Source organism: Tasmannia lanceolata, unplaced genomic scaffold (genome assembly GCF_043159265.1).
Source record: "Tasmannia lanceolata isolate RefF3 unplaced genomic scaffold, GAP_Taslan_0.1 ptg000013l, whole genome shotgun sequence".
NCBI lineage: Eukaryota > Viridiplantae > Streptophyta > Magnoliopsida > Canellales > Winteraceae > Tasmannia > Tasmannia lanceolata.
The window spans coordinates 8,184,191-8,202,451 of record NW_027518690.1 but is presented as its reverse complement, the minus strand read 5'-3'; the positions used below and the strand labels follow the sequence as shown (position 1 = coordinate 8,202,451).

Sequence of the window (18,261 nt, the reverse complement as noted above, 5' to 3'; positions counted from 1 at the left end):
AGCTGATTAGGAATGCAGTTATTGAGAGAATGGGTTGGAATATCTATCCCCATATCTAGAATCTATAATCTATCTACAATCCTTATCTTCTACTATAATAAGCCGCAAGGATTTTTTAGTGTTCCCCGCCACGTGTCATCGTCCCTTACTCCCCCAGCCTCTTTTTTTGGACTTCTTTCCGGTTGAACCCTCCAACAAATTCTAATTTCATTTTTCCTTTTCTATTCAACGTGTCAAATCATTCTAGAGATATTTTTCATTTTTTTTGTCAGAGATTTTTTTACCCCTGCTCGACGTAACCGACCACGTGTCCTCTCTTTTCCATCTGTTCCCCAGAAAACAAATACTCAGTCGATCCTCCCTTTCAGAAGTTCTTCTCCAAACCCTACCAGCAAAAACTCTCTTTACCTATATTTCTTCATTTCCAGAAAAGCTCCCAAGTCAATTTTCTCATTCCCAAAAGACATCAGAAAGTCTATTTTCTCACAAGGGTTTGTTTGGTTCTTGCTACCTTTGTACTCACAATGCCTGCATGTATCTTTTTTTCAGGTTTATAGGGCTTCCTATTTTGATAGAAATGCTTTCCTTAGAACAACAAATAAATAAATATATTTTTTCCCTTCTATTTTTGTATTCTCTTTTCCTGTTTTGGGTGTTTTCCCCTTTCTCTTATATGATTGTTTTGTTTAGGTGTTCTGCAGGATAACTAAAGATTGGGTTGATTTCTTCTATAAAATGGGCGAGTTGTTTTTGGGTGCCCTGAAGGACGGGTTCTCTTTTTTATTATTTATTAATGACCATATTTTATTCCTATTTTCTGATCTTATAGATCCTCAGACCAAGGTCTACTAGGGTTTTCTTTTTCCATCTACAACATCTAATCAGGATAGTAAAGTAGTGTTTGGAATTTTTGTTTTGGATTTTTTCCCTTTCTCTTATATGATCTTCGTGTTTTTTGTTCCTTCGTTTGGGTGCTCTGCAAGAGTTGGGTGGACTTCTTCCGGAAAAGAAAAACAATCAACAACAAAGAACATTAAAAAAAAAATCAACAACAAATAAGGTTGAGTTCTTTTTATTTATTTTTATTAAGTGAAATTATTTGTTTTATTTCTTATTTGTGAGCTGTTAACTTTTAATTTCAATGGATGTTGTAGTCAAAGTATTTTTTTATTTTTTTTAATCATTGTTTTCAACAGCAAAGTATACTATTTTGTTGTATTGGAAATGCAGCCATTTTTAGTGAAGGAGGTAGAAGTACTAGAAAATGGGCTGGAAATATCTTTCTCTGGAAGAATTAAATCTGATTTCAAAAGTGATTGTTGAACTAAAAATTTAGGCCATGTTTGGGTTATTCTCTGCTCTTTGTGAAATTCAATAAATAAGTTAGGTTTGGCTATGGGCTTCTCTTTTTCCTATTTGTTTCTTCAATAAGAGTTTTCTTCAAGAGAGATATTTAAGTTGAATTTGGTGACATCATGTCATGGTCCCTCAATGCTAGACTAATGAATTTATCTCTTCATTGACCTCTATAAAATCCACGGCTGTGAAAATCCATGATAGAGGGTGAGCTTAAGATTGGGGATTTTTTATTTGAAAATAAACATGATTGTTTCAGACACTCATGTCCTCTTCTATCACCTTCAACACCTTTCGAAAGAGATATTTTGTTGCCTCTTATGTGGCATTCGCTAAACGAGAATCGAGAGTGAATTTAACCTTTCACAATTGTCTTTCTCGAGATTAAATTCTGGATTTTAAATTTTTAAAGGAAAATTTTTAGTGGAATTTTTGTTTGGTATTGTAATCCTAGCTATGGAGAAATTACTGTGCTTGATATTTGTCACTATACAACTAACATGATACACATGTTACAAACATAAATTTTTAGTTTTTTTCATTTTCCACTAGAAGACATATACTGCTCTTATTGATCCCTATAAACCTACCTAGGGTGTATAAATTTTAAAAATAAAGAAGTTAGAATACTAAATTTTATATGGCCAAAATCTTTTGCACAATTTCCTCATGATTTTATTATTTTGGAGCACTTCATTTTCATGATTTTATTATTTTGGAGCTTTTCATGTTTCTTTCCATCTTTTGGCATCTTTCTACTCTATTCCGGCATGATCGGTGTCTTGCCCCCTTTTCAGTCGCCGACACTCAGGGAACCTAGCACCGACAGACTTTGGGAGGGAATTTTTTATTTTAATGGTGGTGAAGAAAATTTGGAGGTTATGCCCGAGAGATGGGACTTCGAAGCTTTCTGGACATTGTTTTGGCCCTGGGAAAAAAGTAGGCACCCCAAGGATCAACATATACTCCATTGTCTTCATCTGCATGTAATGGTTTTTATGACAATAGCTGATGTTCAAACCCTATTTCGTTGTATTTTTTATAGGCTCAGGATACCCTATTAAATTGATATATGTGTGTACCGCAAGTTCTACCCTTTTTAAATTGAGTCAGAAATATATCCTTTATATTTTGCCAAATTAATCAATTAATTGTCTTAATTGAGTTGGTGGGAAGTTGATGGTCGTTATACATGGAGTTCAATGAGTTTTCTTGCTAATTACGAAGAGGATAATTTTCTTGCTAATGAGGAATGAGTTGTCTTTCACATGTTAATCTTTGTCATAGTATTTAAATGCCTGGTTTATCCAGGGTTGCACTTCTTTATAAATACTTTAGAAAATATGTATTCCCATTATTTACCTCATTTATTTTTGGAATCATTTACTTTTCTTTGTCGTGCCATGCATCGCACGGCGGGTCTTTACTAGTACTATATATAAAGCGTGAATCACGGGTTAAAGTCATCCTCACTTTTGCGTTATTTCCATTCATGTCCCACATTCCAGCACATTACCTTTTGCATAGACATTTCTATTTTCCTTAAGGGTATTCTCGGCATTCATTTGGGCAATAAATACCCTAGCAATTCCCTATTTTGCCCCTAAAAGATAACTCCAAACATTGACTATTTTTCTACCCAGACACGTCAAAGCCTAAATCCTTACCAATTCATTCTACTCTTTGCCAAAAATTCCATTCATATCCCATGGCACTTTCTTCATCCGGTAATGATTTTTGATAGAAATTGTTACTTCTTTTTAAGGATATTCTCGGCAGTGCACACCAAATTTTACCCCTTGATAATGCGTCCAAAATTGACTTCACAGCCCACACCATAGGATGATCCAAGCCGTCCATTTGATGGGTCACAATGTAAATAGGTTGTGCCCCAAAAAATCATTTCCATAGGATGATCCTGGCCGTCCAATCTATAGAGATTTGATCATCCTATGGAACTGATTTTGGGGCAAAACCTATTTAATATGTGGCCCATCAAATGGACGGTTTGGATCATCCTATGTTGTGGGTTGTACAATCCATTTTGAAAAGTAGGGGGTGAATTTATCACCGTCCTTATTTATTGCTTTATTCACCTAAATCCTAATCTTTCAATTTGTGGACGTTTATATACATACAAGCAAATTTCTTCTCTATAGGATAATCTTAACCGTTCAATTTGTGGATATTTATGGGGAAATGTTATCCGCACTACTGTATTTTGATGAGAGCACTCCTCACTTTATTAAAAGTACGGTATGGCCGGTTGTGCCCCAAAAATCATTTCCATAGGTTGATCCTAACCCTCCGATCTATAGAGGTTTAGGATCAACCCTCTAACATTCAGATCGGAGGGGTTAGCATCCGATCTATAGAGGTTTAGGATCAACCCTCTAACATTCAGATCGGAGGGTTAGCATTAACCTATGGAAATGATTTTTGGGGCACAACCTATGTCGTGGCCCATTTAATGGATGGTTTCGATCATCCTATGGTGCGGGCCATACCGTACTTTTCATAAAGTGAGGAGTGCCCTCATCAAAATACAGTAGTGCGGATAACATTTCCCTATTTATATACACCAATTTCTTTAACTTTTTACCTGCCCATTTTAGAGAAATTATATGACCTTGATGGATGGTCACTGTATAAAAAGTTTAAAAAAACTCCTGTTCGTGAGCTTCAGCTCATTTAAGCTTATATGAGCTTCAGTGCCCAAACACATGGCTCCCACATTTTTTGTGCTGATCCAAACCATTCATTTGTAAGGCCCCATCATAGATAGGGCGTGTACCAAAAATCAAGTCCCTACATTCTATACATGAAGGGCATATTTTGGAAACCTCTATAGATCGAAGGGTTGGGATCATCTTGTGGAAATGATATAGTCCCTTATTTTTCAAAAAAGTAGGTGTCATTATCAATACAAGGGTGTAGTTAAATCTTCTATATATTCTAAGCGGGCTAATATATTGGTCATTTGGTGAGGAAAATCTGGTCCATCAAATATTTAATTGGTGATATTAGGCTGAAGAAATGATATCCGCACTCCTTTGCTTTAATACTGGGTGTCATTATCAATAGAAGGATTTACATGCTTGCTGTCATATGTTGATTCTGCTTCCGATTCCCCCATAGACATTTCACATTTCCCATTGAAAGCACGACAGGGTGTCATTTTCAAAATAAGCCCTTATAGTCCCTTATTACGATACTTTTAAAATATATTTGACTATACGAACTTACACCATAAGTTGTGTGCCAAAAATCATCTCCATAGGATGATCCGAACCCAGTGATCTATAGATGTTTTCAAAATATGTCATTCCTCTATACATTGTAGGGATGAGATCATCGTATTTGGGAATGATCAAATGGACGGTTTGGATCATCCTTTGGTATAGGCCGTAAAATACTTTTTGAAAAAAACTTCGCTACAGTTTTTTATAGGTAATCTGGGTTTGGTGGGGACCCCTACCGGCTTATTGAAAAATACTTCACTACATGGGCTTACACCACGTGGATCCATGTAAAGAGACATCACATTGCTATGATTCTAGACATAGACTTCTACTGACCAAAATGAGGACTTATATAATAATGAATGTTTGCTATAGGCACACGTTAAAGAGTCTTAAACAACACATGCATTTAATTACATGAACTTATTAACGCTTTTACATGTTATGGGTTTCATATTTTTTTGCTGTGTTGGTTCTAAATTGGCTTTTAAAATTTTATATTATTGGGTAAATGTTAGGAGACATATTAGTCGTATTTATGTACTAAAACTTCACTAGAAAATCAATAAAATTGGCACAAGGCCCTGTTTTATCTGATTGTTGAGTTTGAGAACTTTCAAGCTTACTTCACTTAGATAAGTTTACAACTAAAGTAGAGTCATCACCATAGTATTGGAGTGCAGTATATCATTTTCCTATCAATTTGTTGATTGAATGGAATAAATTGAAGTTCTTTTTATCATCGGTTATTATTGAAGAATTAGAGTCATTTTCTTGTGTCATCTCTCAAATAATTTAGGTGTACTTTTTATTTTATTTTTTTGATGAAATAGATTGCTTGCCCATTATGGGAAGGATGTTGGCATCCCATCCATTTCTTTAGTGAATGATATAAAGCATTGAATTTAGCATTACTCATTTTATTGTAACCTTTTTAAGACATTTTTGGTCATTCTCTTTGATTTAGGATTTAGGGTTTCTATCCTTATATGCAATAAAATAACTTCAAAAGGATATTTTGCTTCCCACTATTCTCTTTTACGTTATAGTATGCTTGTCAGAAAACATAAATTTCATGAGGAGTCTGATATATAATAGCATATATACTGCATATGTTATATGATCATAAAGCAAATGAAAACCCTTTGCAAGTCTCTTCAATATGCCTATCATGTCATATATTAAGATAAATAGTCAATGATCATCTTCGAAACAAAATAATTGATGGCATTTGCACAAGCACTCAAGATATAAGCACTGATCCATATTGATATAAAAAACAAACAACATATGATTATTTTTTTTATGTAGATGAAGTGCATTTTTACTAGTTTGGAAAAATTGCCAATGAGGGACATCAAAATATGAGAATTGCCAACGGTGGACCCATTTTTGAAAAATTGTTAAAGAGGGGTTGATAACCCTCTTTTGAGAGTTTGATAACTCTCTTTTTTTGGTTGCTAGTAAAACAAAATTCCATCGGATTTTTTTGTGGAAAAATGGGGGAGACAAAGGAAGGGACAAGCATTTATTAGACAAGGGTGTCATTATGAGTGGAGATAGAGGGAAGAGAGAGCACCATTCCCTAGAAAATTACATGGGAGACTTCCAAGGTAAAGCTGATGTCACCTCCCTTCTCCACAAAAATCCAATGGAATATCTCTATTTACTAGCAACCAAACGAAGCATCGATTGATAACCCCCATTTCATCCCTCACTAGCAACTTTTCAAAAGTGTGTCCCCTGTTAGCAATATTCGTATTTTGATGTCCCCCGTTGGCAATTTTTTCAATCAATTTTAAGAGGCTGCTGTTGGATCAAATATCAAGAGCAGCACTTTTGATGTACCGCCCACACCGGGACTTGACGGGTCCTGTTGAAGTCAACCTATGGGTTGGGAGTCCCAGTTAGAAGCACCCCTGAGGAGGTGACAAAGAGTCAAAAAATCACACAGAGTTCGGACTCCGAGAATAAATCAAAACCGGCAACAATAGTATGAGCACCCTGAGAAGAACTCTAGACTTGAAAGAACGTAAAAGTGATTTAAGTTCTATACCGTAGAGATTGTGTCTTGGCGCAGCGGTAAGGTTGCTCGGGTTGCAGGCATGGAAGCAGCCTCTTTGAAAAGTAGGGGTAAGGCTGCGTACATCTAGCCCTCCCGGCCTAGTCCTCACAATGGCGGGAGCCTTGTGCACTTGGCCGCTGCACCTTAGAGATTGTGTCTTTATTTATAAGAAGGATTAGAGTTCTTACTTGCCATTGGTTGCCGTCACGTCTCCACTTCCGATTGATGGTGGATTTTAACCCAACACAGAGATTGTATATGGTGGATGGCCTTGCATGCACATGCACACCAAGAATACACGGGAAGGGGAGGCCCACATTGTTTGGGTGATCTAAACTTTTCTTTTATCAGTCCCTGATGTAGATAGGGCGTGCCCAAAAAAAATTCTCCATAGGATGATCCTAACCTTGTCAATAGTGGAGGTTTAAAATGGATGGCACAATATAGATGCCTCTACGAATCGGACGGTTAGGATCATCCCATGGAGAAGATTTTCTGGGCAAGTCCTATCTACATGAGAACAAACAAATCGATGGTTTGGATCACCCAAACAATGTGGATCCATTGTATTTTTTTGTTTGCACGTGTATGCATACATACCGGTTGTATGAATTCCCCTATAAGCATCATTCCTCTCATTTACCTACCTCTAATTTGATAACCGCACCCACTTTCTTCCTCATGACGAAGCTTTCTGGAATGCAAAAGCAGGTGTTGGCTCTTTACAGAGGGTTTCTACGAGCAGCTCGTTCCAAAGCTCCCGAAGATCGTCGCAGAATCGAATCCATAGTCTCTGCAGAATTCCGCAGAAATTCCAAATCCATTGATAAAAAGAACTTCATCTACATTGAATATCTCCTTCGAAGAGGTAAGAAACTGTAGACACCCCATTTTGACTGTGCCCTAATCCATCCAATTTTGTGCAAAAGCCTATCAAATGAGTGATTTAGGGTCCCAAACTTTACCCTAGGCTAGGTTAGGATCCCAGCTAGGTCCCTGCGAAATTTCATCAAAATCCGAGCGCGTTTGCCTAGTGAACGGGTCGAGCAAAGTCGTAGGTCAAGTTCAGAGAAGGGGGGTGCATTTATCCTGAGCGGTGTCTATTCGAATCCAGAAAAGACAAGGGAAACCGCACGATCATCAAATTTTCATGCGCTCATCAATTTTCCGCGCGCTCATCATTCTTGGAGTGCTGATATCAATCTCCCAAAATTCCTTTAAATATCAGTTTTTCTCTCATTTTTGAAAAAAAAAAGAGAGATTTTCGTCTGCAGAGAGAGAAAGAGCGAGAGAAAAGAGAATTTTAGAGAGAGAGAGAGTGGATCTGATATCCTTCGATCGTCTTCTCCGGCGGATCTCCGACCGCCTCTGTTATGTTCCTTATTAGATCCGAAGGAACGTGATCATATTCATTTTGTCTTTCTCAATCCGAACCCTAGCTCTCAACTCTCTGATCAGATTTTTAGATCGTCACATTTTCTCCGACCTGGCTCCGACCAGGATCCGATCAAAAAATTATTCTTATTTTTCTTTGAATTTGATGATTCTACTATGTTCTTACTCTAGAAATCCTAGTTTAAGTCTTCAATTGCAAATTTGAACCAGAAACTTTAGATCTATCTTTCAAAGCTTAAGATCTGTCTCTCAAAACATTAGATCTGTTCATTAAATCCTTCGGTCTGTGTATTTTGATACAATCAAAAATTCGTCGGGTGTAAAAAGAAGGAAGATCTGCAAGTTTCATTCAAATCTGATTCTCTCGGTTAAAGATAATCTGAAAATTTTGAAAGAAAAGGAGAAAGGTACAACTCTCTTTTGAGCTAATTATTATTATTATTATTTTTTCTTTAGTGATCTTCTAATCCTCTGGTTTTACATTCATATTGAAGATTATTTGTTTCTTTGAGTACAAGGTTATATGTAAAGTATGTGTTGAAAACTTTCTATAATATAATTCTGTAGATCTTATGAATGAGGATGCATATAAAATTTATAGTCATTATTCAAGGATCAAAAGTTTGATGCTCTGTTTTCATTACATTTGTAACATGTTTACTCATGCTAAAAAAGAAATCATATTAAAAAGCTTGTTAGAATCACTTGATTTTGGATGATCAAGAAGAATGAGGTTCAGTTTTTGTTTGATCCAGACCTTATTTAGAAAAATAGAGAAAAGATTATTTCGTTGATTAATTGAATACCTCATGTAAGTTTATTTGAATTTTCACGTCATATTCTGAACTTGGAACTTTCAAAGTGTTGGTAAGAATAGTTGGGAGTTTTCTATAAGTAAGAAGAATCTATAAGAAAATATTTTGCAATGTCTGTTATAATCTGTGTTTTGGAATCATAATTGTGATCATGCTCCTCTTTGTCTAACAAAAATGAGGTAATTCGACGCACTTATGTGCAGGGAATGTGATTTATGCTCATGGTAAAGGAAGGAAGGGTAGTGTTATTGTCATATCTAATGAAATTCGTAAACAAATATGCTACTGTGTGGAATTTGACAGTTTTGGTATGATGATTGGTGTTTATTTTGATGAAAATTGATTGTTTAAATAAATAAAAAAAGAAAAAAGAAATCTCAAATCTATTTTTTGATAATCAATGAAAAATGAAAATTTTTGATATCCGATACAGGCATGATGAGTTCCTAGTAATGAGTGTGTAAATGTAAGAATCATGATAATGTGTTAGGGTGTTTGGTTGTATTGCTGATAATGTCATCACATAACACTTAGTGATTGTAATTTCCTTATGATTAACACTCTTCCTATAAGGTGTTTAAATCTGGAATATTGTAATGTACATCATAAATTTAGAATTAAAGGAAGAGTTGAGTTTACTGCTCATTTTGATTATTTCCTTTTATGTCAAGGTCTGTTAACTTGTTGGTCGTAGAGCTATATCTGTCACAAACCTGTTACAATTTAGAATTGGTTTGCATGATCATTGATCCTTAAAGTATTTGTATGTGTTTCATAGCTTACATTTTAATAGGAATTTTATAAGTGAGCAAGTTAAATTTTCGTTCCTCATTATAGTCAGCCTTGCTCAGCTAGGATGTTCTCATATAGGCTGTAATTATGTTTTCAAATCCAGTTTGCATTCTTTATGTCCAAATGGTTTTTGGTTGCATTAGGGATAAATTTATAAAAAATTTATTTTAAGACCAAGTCTTACATTAATTCTATTTGGAAATTATGGCAAATTGGAAATGTGTTTTCCATTGATGATGTTCTTGTTGTGATGATCTTAAAAAAAAAAGGGACTTTTTTTTTATTATTATTATTCCATAACAGATTGGGCTGAGGACAATTAGTTCAATGCAATATGTTGGTTGAAAATAAGTACTTTGCGTCTATATGATAGTTCTTTCCAAAATGTCAGCAAATTGAATTGATATGTTCATCCACCTGAACTGTTTTGTCGTCTGTAAAGGGGGGTTCAAGGTGGGCTGGTGGTTTGAGCTTTGTGTTGAAAGTAAAAATAAAGAATTGGTTTTGATCCGATCCCCAATTAAATTTTTGCTTTAAATTGGCCTACTTGCATCTCTAGCTGACCATATATAGGTTAAACCATGAATTAAAATGCACAAGCTCTGTGTTTGAATTATAACTATATGCCCTAATTAATATTTGTCATCTCTTTATAAATTCCTTTATCTAATGAAAATAGGCTTTTAAGTTGTTGCATTTAATAACAGAAAGTGTGAGAAGGAAAATCGACTACAAGTTAGAAATTTAAATTGAATCTTATTCATAGTTTCTTTCATTTTAAGTGTGATTAATGCTCATTAAATTGGCTTTATTTACATATCTGCCCTATGTTGGAACATTGGTGTAGTTCATTTCAATGCACATATATTTGCCCTGTTTGAGCAATGGTTAGGGCTCATTTCAATGCATAGTTCTGCTCTGTTGTTGTCACTAGTTCATTTCATTTTATACACAGTTCTGCACTATGTTGGCATTAGTTCAGCTCCTTTTCTGCATGTGGTTTGGACGCAAACTGAATGTGGTGACGCTCCTTTTACTTCTTCATTCAATCTTATCGTGAATATTTGCTATTCTGAGACTTTCATTTGTTGAATACTTTAGCCTGAAGGAGTATGTTTAGTATAAGTTTGAAGTCAACTCAATTACAGAAATTGTGACTAGTATTATTTTCTTATTCTTCCATTGAAGTCTCAACGGTAAGGAGAATTGGTTGGGATTTGGTAGATAGGCAACCTCTGATAAAATATGATTTTGTTTCCTCAGTTCAATATACTGGAAATAGTTGTGTTCAAGGAGAATGGGAACTGCTATATATATGTATATTTGTTGTTCAGGATTTTGTGCTGACCGAGCATGTAATTGCTTTTCATTTAGTGCTAGGTTGCCTATAAGACTTAGGCAGATATGGTCCCATAGGATATGGTCCCATAGCTTAGGTCAGGTCATTCCTTAAAATTTTGCAAAGAGGAGAATGGAATTTTGATCTTTATGGTTGGGTAAATATGACCACTGGTGCAGAGCTTATGTGTTAAAAATTCGAGTTATTGAATGATGTAATTTGTAGGTCATATGCTAGAGTGTTTAATATTTCTTCTTTTGATTGATGGACCAATTATTCATTGAAACCAAAGTATAGTGGTGTTAATGTCATAGGCCTGGAGAGTATTCTTTTGATATTTTGTTGATGGATGAAATCAATAGCATCAGCCTGCATCATTTTTACTCTTCAATGGGTTTGTAAGCACATGGGTTGAGTTCTTGAGTCTTGTATTTGGGTGATGCATTGAAACAGTTCAATCTTTTGTCTAGAATCACACTGATTTTGTTGATTTTGTTAAAAGACTTCTGGCATGCATAGGAATAATACATAACCTATCCCTCTTGGGTCTTATCATCCCTTCACATTGATATCAGCAGCCCCTATACCTTTAGAGCTAGCAGCCTTTACACCTCTGATGATAGCAATCCCCACTAGGAGACACACTATGTCTCGTAAAGCACTCCTCCCTCGGAGACAAGCTTTGTCTAGAGCTTAGCCCTTAAGTTTTTTTTATTCAAGTCTCACAACTCATACCCTTTGGAAACAGGCTGTATCTCATTACTGAGTCAACCCATAGGAGACTACCTCTAGTCTCACAGGTCTTAAACCCTCTTCTAGTCGAAGACCAACTTGGTCTGTCAGTTATCTCATTTTCTTATCTTTGTTTGGGCGATGAAGGCGATAGCCCAAGCCCATCCTTAGAGGACTTGCTCAGTCTAAGTAGCATTCCCCTCTTTTCTTTAGAAGACTTGCCTAATCTTTTAGACCTTAGGTTCTTTTTTTTTATTGCATGGGCAAATGGAAGATTTCTCTAAGAGTCATTGTTTAGGGAGACGAGCTATGTCTCAATGGAGAGTCATTTTCTTTAAGAGACATGCTTTGTCTCATTAGTGAGTCGCACGTAGAAGGCTTGCTTAGCCTCATTGTTAGAAACTCCTTTCTTAGTTGAAGACCGACTTGGTCTGTTAAAAACCTTACCCATCTTGTCTTTGCAAGGGCAATGGAGCCCATCTCTGTGTTTAGGAGATTAGCCTAGTTTCACTAACACCTTTTTATCTTCTCTTCTTTTAGGCGACTAGCCTAGTCTCATTGGCACTCCTCTCTTAGGGTTGTACACTAGGAGTCTTTCCTTTCACATAGGAGTCTACTCTATTAGCTAGAGAGTCGGTCTTTCTTTCAAGAGTCAGTCCTATCATCATAGGGGTTAAGATTCTTTCCAACCTCTTATCAAATCATTTGTTCTTCTATCCGCTCTTGCAAGGTATATGATGCTGTCCAACCCTTCCAGAGTCGTGTTTCTGTCTTTTTCCCCCGCAAAGCATAGGATGCTGTCCGACCTTTGCGAGATTTCAGGAGTCAGTCCTGCCCTTATGATGATAGGATTTTGTTCTTCTTGTGTCAAAAATTCTCAAAAACACCAAAACACCAAAAACATCTCAAAAACACTTAAAAATCCAAAAACATCTAAAAAACATTTAAAAATCCAAAAAACATCTCAAAAACACTTAAAAATCCAAAAACATCTAAAAAAAAAAACACTTAAAAAAATTCAAAAACATTTCAAAAACACTTAAAATGTCAAAAATATCTCAAAAACACTTAAAAAAAAAAACATTTCAAAAACACTTAAAAATTCAAAAATATCTTAAAAACCGAAAATCTCAAAAATATTGAGTCTTTAGTAGTAGTTAGGAAATCTGTTTCCGAACTACGTTGGCTTGATCCCTCTCCAAAGGGTACGTAGTGCAGCTTGGGATCCACATCCCGAGTCCAGCCAAACCTTCAAACTTTTAAATATAGATATTTCAAACATTCCCAAAAATACAAAAAACTTCAAAACTTTTTTCAAAAAGATCTTCCCTTAGAGTTAGGACTCTGTCCTAGATATTTAGGGTGTGTTAGAGTTAGGAGTCGGTCTTGATTTGTATTGATGTAGTGTGTCCTGTCGTGTGAGTGTCCCTAGAGTTAGGAGGCCTCGAGTCGATCGGTTAGACATTTAGTCAAACCGATGGCTAGACTAGGAAGCATATAACCAACCCATGGTTTTCCTTAGGTTGCATAGCCTAGATACACGTAGGATGTAGGGCCCACCTGCATTAGCTTAAGGCTAACCAACTTGCATTAGTTAGGGCATATAGAGTCCTAAAAATTACAACTCACATGAACTTAAGCAATTGTACAAAAAAGCTTTAAAATCAGTCGAGTTTAGTGGAATTGAGTCTGGGATAGCGGTTCTAGATGGTTAGGCATAGTAGTTCAGAATAGGGCATCGAACTACGTTGACTCCGATTCTTCCCGAGGCCGGGATACGTAGAGCAGCTGGGATGGACGGCCATCTTGGTCCGAGTCAGGTCGCATTAGAGTTAGGACTCATTTTGTCCAGTCAGGTATAGAGTTGATTTGTGTTGTATGTTTTTGCTATGTTTTCTTACTTTCATGTACAGATCCTATACATTTAGCTGTAACATGCATGTGCTTGCACACCAGAACTTAGACACCCATTAGGCATGTCACTTATAACCTAGTTTTGCTTAGGCGACACTTCTTTCATTTCTTTTAGGTGTGCTTATTATTCATCTCCGAGACATGCATGATTATATAGACGTCTTCTCGGAGATATTCGTTCCCATTTCATATGACTTTCGCCCAAAACCCTTTAAAATTATTAAATAAATGGCATAAGAGACCAGGTGTTTGCACTTGGGCGGATGAGGTGCTCTTTAGACCTTCCGAATTCGTAACCAGGCACGAACCTTCTTTTATATCTCTGGTTATCCGTTGCAACAGAGCATAGTATGGGATCCTTGGCCCACTTCCTTGGATGGCGACTCTTCTTTGTTTAAGGTACGCCTCGAATCTGGGCTAGTCCCCGAATCGAGAGGTATCTCACCCTTTATCGCCACTCATGCTGTGAGGGGCACTTCTTTCGAGAGTTCCTTGGTAGAGCTCTCCATTCACGTGGATGATCCATAGAGATCTTAGCGCGTGGGGGCACGTCCCTCACCGCTCCCTCTCTCGGATCGGGGTCCACAGAAACAGATCGATCAGATTAAGGATCCTGATACACAAGGAATTTCTGACCTCAATCTATCACCTACCACCAAACAAAACCCCTAAAATTAAAAGCCCTAAACCCTAGTGTTTTTTTTCTCTTCTTTGTAAAAGTAAAACCCTCTGAGGAAGATTTTGAAATTGAGAGAGTATAGACTCGAGATTGGTATTGGGTTGGTGGGATTTCGGTCTGATTTGTAGAATGTGTTTTGGGTTTTCTTTTTGCTGGAGAGATTTGAGATTTTTCTTACTGATGATTTTTGTTAAATGAACCCTAGATTGGTAGTAACATTAAGAAGAAACCCTAGATTGGTAGAGTATTATTGCCATTTTGGTATAATTTATAGAAATTATTTTGGGGGTATTTAATCTTCTATGTTTCCCTGGAAATTTGGGATTTTTTACTTATTTGTAGTCTTTTGCCAAATGAAACCCTATACATTTGCCCCTTTTTCTACTTGTTATAGCCCCCTCTAATGTAAAAGACTAGTCATAAATACACTATAGAGGGCTGCCCCACGTAAAAATAAAGAGTGAAAATATCACTTTCCATCTATAAAATGAGAAAACCTAAATGTAAAGATTCATTTTAACTATTAAAGACCTTCTAAATCTAAAATTTCTATTTCTATTAATTCAAACTTCTGTTTCTTTACTATAATTTCTCAAAAGTTAGTTGCCTCACCAAGTGTGTACGTTTTTTGAAAGTGTAAAAACCTCCAATAGCTAATTAGGAATGTGTCGAACGTAGATTGTAATTATTGAAAGGACCAATTACCAACGGGGGACAAAATTAGGCGTAATTATCAGCAGGACCCATGCTTTTCAAAAATTATCAATGAGGGACAAAAGAGGTCTTGTCAGTAAAACTTGGACAAAAATGCCCTTTGGCACTTACAACATGTTCTCATCTTGTTTTTTCCTTCTCCCTCTTTTACTTTTACTTTTCCATTTTCCCTTTTTGATTTTTGTACCCTAGTAGTCATCTTCCTCCTTGCTCAGCCACCATTGTTGCTTGCAAGTCTTGAAAACTTGAATGTTGAGTTCTTACCATCTATCTCTCTGTATCTAGGTTTTGTTTTCTTCTTTTTTTTTATGATTTTGCACTATTTTCATTCCTCTATTTTCTGATTTATCTTGTTTAGGGTTTTAGCGGTTTGTATTTTAGGGTGTGTTCTGGAGATAATGCATCGATGGCTTCACTCACTTTTTGGAAGACAAGTGGTTGTGTAAGAAAAAATTGATGTAATACATGAATGGATGGTTACACATTTTTTGATATACTTAATTTTTTTTGTAATACACAAATTGGGAAGTAATACATGAAGCACATTTAATGAAAACAACATCCATTTCTTTTGTTATTTCTATCATGAGCAAAATCGCAATGCCATTAGAAGAGTTGCTATAGGCAGGGGGTTTTGTAGCAGAAGGGGTTTATCAACTCTCTGGAAGGGGGTTAACAACTTTTAGTAGGGTTACCAATTTTTGAATGGGCTTATCAAGTGCCTGAAAATTGGCCGAGGATACTAGAGTTTTGGAAGGGGGTTTTCAAGTCTCTGGGATTGAGGTTATCTAGTATAAAAAATGGGGTTACCAATTTCTGAATGGGGTTCTCAAGTCCCTAAAAATTGGCCGAGGGTACTGGAGTTTTGGAAGGGGGTTTTCAAGTTTTTGGGATTGGGGTTATCTAGTATCAAAATGGGGTTACCAATTTACGAATGGGCTTATCAAGTCCCTTAAAATTGGCCGAAGGTACTGGAGTTTTGGAAGGGGATTTTCAAGTCTCTGGGATTGGGGTTATCTAGTATCAAAATGAGGTTACCAATTTTTGAATGGGCTTAACAAGTCCCTTATGAACACCTTTTTACTTTCTGTTTTTTTCACTCGTTCATTTTCACCGTTTTTTTCTTTCTACTTTACTATTCATCTTCCTCATCCGCCATTGAAAGGGAGGAGAAATGCAAAACCCTAAAAGAAATGAAAAACAAAACCTAGATATAGAGAGATGGATGGGAATGAACTCACGTTTCAAGTTTTCGAGCTTTCTTGCCTCCAATGGTGGCTAAACGATGAAGATGATGACTGGTAGGGTAAAACAGACAAAGTTGAAAATGAAAAAGTAAAAAAAAGAAGAGGGTATTTAAGAGAGAAGATGGAAAAGTGGAAAAGCAAACTTGTTGCTTAAGAAAAGGGCATTTTCGTCCACCTTTTACTGACAAGACCTCTTTTGTCCCTCGTTGATAATTTCATAAAAGCATGGGTCCTGTTGATAATTCTGCCTAATTTTTGTCCCCCATTGGTAATTGTTCCTTATTGAAACAAGTATGGGCAGGGCAGGGAATTTACATTTGGGGTGGGTGGGCAGCGGACTAAATTGTACTTGGAGGGCCGGACTCATTAGGGGGCCCCCGCTTACTAACTTTTTAATTCCTTGTCTAGCTATGAAAGGGATTTTTAACCGATTTTTCAGGCGGGGGATGGGGGTATATGGCCCACCCCATGCTATATGTGCCTCCACGCCTGGAAACAAGGGGTGGTGTTTACACCCATTTTAAATTAGATATCGGCCGCCAAAGACCGATTTACCCTGGATGATGATTTGTTTGAGCTACGTCAAAAGGGTGATTGCTTGCATCCATAGGAGATTAGTCCCACCCTAAAATGGGGTGGGGATACCCTATATCATAAAAAAAAGAAGTCAAAAGGCTTACTGTTTACACCCATTTTGAATTCGATCGGTAAGTACTAAGTAGGGACTGAGTTACTAAACAATGGCCCAGTTGGACTGAGTTAAGAAGTGACACTCCATCTTTCCCTTGAAACAAGGTGAGGGTAACAACCACTTGGAATGGAGGAGGACATGGAAACAACGGAGCCTGAAACGGACAGTCATCGGAAGTTCCTTCCTCGAGAACATGGGGTAATGATGAGCAATTACACAAATAAAGGTATATAAGGTGACTCCTGTCTCCAAAGAATAGATCCATGAACATAAATCAAATATGTTTTAGTATTTGTTTTGGGCAGTGATAAATCGACTCCCCATGTATCTATCTCTCTCCTCTTTCTCTCTCTAACCTAGAGGAGAGAGAAAGACACATGGGGAGTCGATTTATCACTCCCCTTTGTTTTTCATCATTTACTTTTCTGTAGTGTCTTTTACTTATCCTAGTTGTGGAATCTAATTAAGGAAGCAATGAATTCATCTTCGCATGCGAGTTTTTCTCTTTAATTCACTATCCATTGCATTGGCATCTTGTTTCTGTTGTTTTATTGGTTAGTTAAATCTAGTAGCTTGTCGACCGTTAGACTCATTTGCACTCAACGTGAATCGGCAGTGTCATTTACGTTCTACGTGCATCGATGTTCTACCCGCAAGTCATTCACATTCTGCATGTGTCAATTACATTCTGAGTGTCTTGACATCGCCATAAAGGGAGTTGTGTTTATACTGTAAAAAGTCTTTTCCATTTTTGTAAAGGTAGAGGAGCCCAAATAACAAGTAAAGTTCCTCTTTTCTTCTCGATCCCCTGAAATCCAATCACAAGGGACAAAAAAGTTTTGGTCGTTGACTTCTTGAATTGAGTTTCAATCTTACCTCCTAAGAGGCCGGCACGCCTTCACATTCACCACACACACCACACACACGTCCACCCATCCACATGATGGCTCATTGACCAACCACGCCAGAGCATTATAGACCGAACATGTGGGAATATCAATCCCCATATCTATGGTCTATTTTTTTTAATGGCCCCATATCTATAATCCATCTACATCACTAATCTGGAATCTATCTTCCATATAAAAAGAGGGAAATGATATATTCACCCTTTTTTTACCCGAGACAGCCCCCTCTACTGTAAAAGACTAGTTGTAAACGAGGTTTCAAATTTCAGTTTCGGAATGCGTTTTGGTTCGGTCGAAATCTATACGACGGCTATTTTTCCTCCTACTTTATTTTGACCGAAATTTCCTAATTGGCTGAAATTTCCGAAATTT

At 36.7% G+C, this 18,261-nt stretch overlaps 1 protein-coding gene and 1 long non-coding RNA gene across 2 annotated transcripts; both read left to right on the top strand.

The window, feature by feature from the left end:
* The first annotated feature begins 212 nt into the window (after positions 1 to 212).
* LOC143890773 (uncharacterized) lies at positions 213 to 2,545 on the top strand. Its single transcript, XR_013255245.1, has 2 exons — positions 213 to 1,060; positions 2,154 to 2,545. It is a non-coding gene; the product is annotated as an uncharacterized LOC143890773 (long non-coding RNA).
* Positions 2,546 to 7,344: 4,799 nt separating this feature from the next.
* LOC143890924 (LYR family of Fe/S cluster biogenesis protein) lies at positions 7,345 to 14,322 on the top strand. The gene is made up of 3 exons (XM_077395597.1): positions 7,345 to 7,531; positions 9,077 to 9,081; positions 14,239 to 14,322. The coding sequence occupies exons 1-3, from the start codon at positions 7,345 to 7,347 to the stop codon at positions 14,320 to 14,322; spliced, it is 276 nt and encodes a 91-aa protein (XP_077251712.1).
* The last annotated feature ends 3,939 nt before the right edge of the window (positions 14,323 to 18,261 follow it).

Bases quoted from the DNA above. Each gene is read 5' to 3' on its own strand.
- LOC143890924 (XM_077395597.1), top strand. From the start codon at position 7,345: ATGACGAAGCTTTCTGGAATGCAAAAGCAGGTGTTGGCTCTTTACAGA.